We start from the raw sequence: 3,141 nt of genomic DNA, 5'->3' as shown, positions 1-3,141 counted from the left end.
TAAAAATTATAAAGCCTACTCAAATTCTAATTACTTTATTCAAACAATAGGGTATTCTAAAGCCAATGTCTTTTTTTGTTTGTTTGTTTTTTGTTTTTGGCCTCCTGGGCTCCAGAAGTTACAGAATTTATATTAAACCATTAAGCTAGGCTTCATATAAGAAGCTAAAGGAAAAAAATTGTCCTGCCTATTCAAAAGAAAAACTGTAATTTATGCCTGAGTTTTATTTCATCTAGATTGTGCAGATTGTTACTGGTTTTATGTTTAATTTGGAGAGAAATGCCTTAAAAATAACATGGAAGTCCCGGGTCTGAATACTGAAGACTTTAAATATAACAGCAGAAGCAGAAGTCTGGGAAGTTTAAACCTATTTCCTCTTCCTTAATCCCTTGGAGAGAAAGAGAAAGAGAGAGAGAGAGAGAGAGAGAGAGAGAGAGAGAGAGAGAGAGAGAGAGAGAGAGAGAGAGAGAGAGAGAGAGAGAGAGGAGAGAGAGAGATGCACTGGCTAGCTGGAGCCTCCAAGCCAGAGCCTCCAATCTTTCGCGGGAGGCATTGGCTCTGTGCGGTGGCCCTGTCGCCAGGTGAAGGCTGTCTGAGGTGGGGGTACCCACTCTAGTGAAACCAGCTGACCTTCACTGACTCTGGGGAGAAATTGTGAAGAGTTCGAGAGAAGACTCCTTCAGATTCTAAGAGAAAGAAGAAAAAAGGTGAAGCCCTGAGAGAAGCCTGAACCTCAAGGAAAGATAGCAGTGAGTTAAGGAACAGGCGTGATTATCCAAGGTAATTATGTAAAAGAGAAGAAAGCCTAGGAGTTCTAAATGGCTGCAACTTGGAGTTTACTCTGTCTAAGGTGAGTGTTCAGTGTTTGGTTTATGCTTCTCCGGCAAGGCAAGATTTCTCTCCCTGTCCCCTTTACGGTTTTTGCCCACCCTCAATTTGAAAAGGCAGCTTGCTCCGCCCCGCCAGACCTCACTAGCAACCCTTCCCTTCCCTGTCATCCTCAGCCCTCCTAATTAGCGCTGCACCCCGCCCCCACCCCAGTTCCTGGGACCCTGAGTTCTCTTTTCCTCTAGTAAGGAGCAGCTGTATTTATCCCTGCACCCCGCAAATGCATCCTGTGCTTATTTCACCGACGCTGCTGTGGTGCTGCTGTCCAAAGAACACACCTTTCGAGTCAGCCCAACAGCCACGTTTCACTCCAGTGGTTCAGGGAAAGCAGAGGGAACTCTTGAGCTCTCCAAACTGAACCCACTCCGTTGGGTATCTCCCTTCCCTCCCTCTGACAAATGATCCCGTCTTTATCGTCCTCGCTCCTTCCCGAGCCCTAGTTCTGTTTACGGAAGCCTGGGGCCGCCTGCAGTTGCATTGCTCTCCCTATGGTTTTTGGAAGCTGGAGGTAGTGTGTCACGGTCCTGCAGCACGCTAAGGACTGTTGGAGCAGATCTGAAGGATCTGGAGGCTCCGGGAACGGGTGACAGGAGAGTGCCCCCTCCCCCTGGGGGGGGTGGGGGTAGGGAGGCGAGAAAGGGACTCGGCTTGGGGAAGGAGGCAGGGAGGCAGCTGCAGTGCTTTGAGGGGTGCGTGCGCGTGTGCCAAGCTTGCCCGCTGTCTCCTGGTTCAGTCTGAGATCTTCGGGGTGCGTGGGACACTGGGCCCCAAGGGCTGGGTAGCAGGAGCAGCACCCCTCACCTTAGCCTCTGGTCCTCAGGGCGCCTGGCGGTCCTCAGAACCAAAGCTCTCAGGGCGGGGCGCAGGACCCGGGCCGTGCTCCCCGCCCCCGCTCCTTGTGCCCAGCCTGGCTCCTTCTCCATTGAGTTTTCCCGAAGCGGGCGCCCATCAATGGTCCTGCTTGGGGATGCACACGCAGCTCACGGCCGGAGGGGGGTAGCAGCCGCCGCCTCCAGGTACTGGCCCTCCTGGGTCTCTGCCACCACCCGCTGCCGCTGCCACTCAATCCCCAGGCGCACTGAGGTCCTGGCTATGGGGCTGCTGAGACTGCCTTTGCTGGTGTGAGAAGGGGCAACGGAGCCTCCAGGCTCTGGGGTCCCCAAGCTGCCTGCATGGATGTCTTCAGCTTTGTGAAGATTGCAAAGCTATCCAGGTAGGGACCGCGCGGGTTTTCTTTGCACATAGGGCTGCCGCAGAAACTTGGTGCTTTATTTTTCTGGGGGCTGGAAAGAGCAAAACCTTAAAAGAGCAGCCAAGCCTAAGGTAGGACCTAAAGAAAAGGACCCGAGGCTGCTGCCTTCAACTTATTTCTCCCTTTCTGATGGGGCTTTATAGCCACAAGCGTAAAAGCGCATACACACACACACACACACACACACACACACACACACACACACCACACCACACCACACCACACCACACCACACCACACCACACAACACCAGAAATTCAGGACAGCTTGTTTTCCCTCAGAAAAAGCCCCAGTGGTGATTAGGGGTTCACACTATATGTTAAGGGCCAAGAGATGATGGTTGAAATGGATTTTACTAGGGAAGCCAGAAGTATTTCGAGCTTGGGTACTTGATTTCCAAACAGTGAGGACCCAAAGACCCCTTTCCCACTCCTAAATTAGACCTCCATGCCCTGGAAAAGTCAGTTTGAAGGTTGACCCGGATGTTTCCAGCAGCGACCCAGATGGCAAAGTCATAGAGGTAGAAGAGAAAGGCTTTCAGCCATTCTTTGAGTAACTGAAAATCTAAAGCCTTGAAGATTTAGAAATTTGCTTCTAAGTAGCTGTGCTATGATTGAAACTGAAGACGAATCATCAAATCAGGACGATTTTTTCCCCAGCAGTGTTGATAAAAGAATAGTTAGTAGCATTGCCACTTTGGGGCTACCTAAGTAGTATCTGGTCAGAGTACTCATCTATTCCCTGCCCTGCTGTGCTTCCAAAACCTTCATTGAAACCCAACAAGTCAGGTCTTGTGCTTGGGGCAATAACTGAGAGATGTGGGCAGGAGAGGTGTTGAAAAACTATGCCTTCATACTTCCTTGCAAGACTCTGACAGACCCTGTGCCTTGGAGGTCTAGGGCAATAACCCCTGTGAGATAGGCACTTTTTGTCTTCAATATGGGAAGTATCATGCTATACTTTATTCTATCGGATATGAGTGAAATGTGGTGTTTGCATCA

General features: G+C 50.4%; 1 protein-coding gene across 10 annotated transcripts in view; it reads left to right on the top strand.

Annotated features, from left to right (window-relative positions):
* The first annotated feature begins 470 nt into the window (after nucleotides 1-470).
* Nucleotides 471-3,141, top strand: part of Frmpd4 (FERM and PDZ domain containing 4) — a 659,278-nt gene continuing 656,607 nt past the window's right edge. For 4 of the 10 annotated variants that reach the window (XM_031371308.1, XM_031371232.1, XM_031371221.1 and 1 more), the window contains exon 1: nucleotides 1,719-2,101. In XM_031371308.1, coding sequence (XP_031227168.1) covers nucleotides 2,061-2,101 — 41 coding nt within the window. In that variant the 5' untranslated portion in view covers nucleotides 1,719-2,060. Of the gene's footprint in view, nucleotides 851-1,338; nucleotides 1,397-1,551; nucleotides 2,102-3,141 lie in introns of those variants that run through there. The other 6 variants (XM_031371291.1, XM_031371240.1, XM_031371267.1 and 3 more) reach the window with 6 other exon arrangements.

The sequence above is a fragment of the Mastomys coucha genome, chromosome X, assembly GCF_008632895.1.
Source record: "Mastomys coucha isolate ucsf_1 chromosome X, UCSF_Mcou_1, whole genome shotgun sequence".
Lineage (NCBI taxonomy): Eukaryota > Metazoa > Chordata > Mammalia > Rodentia > Muridae > Mastomys > Mastomys coucha.
This window is presented reverse-complemented; position numbering and strand designations above follow the sequence as displayed.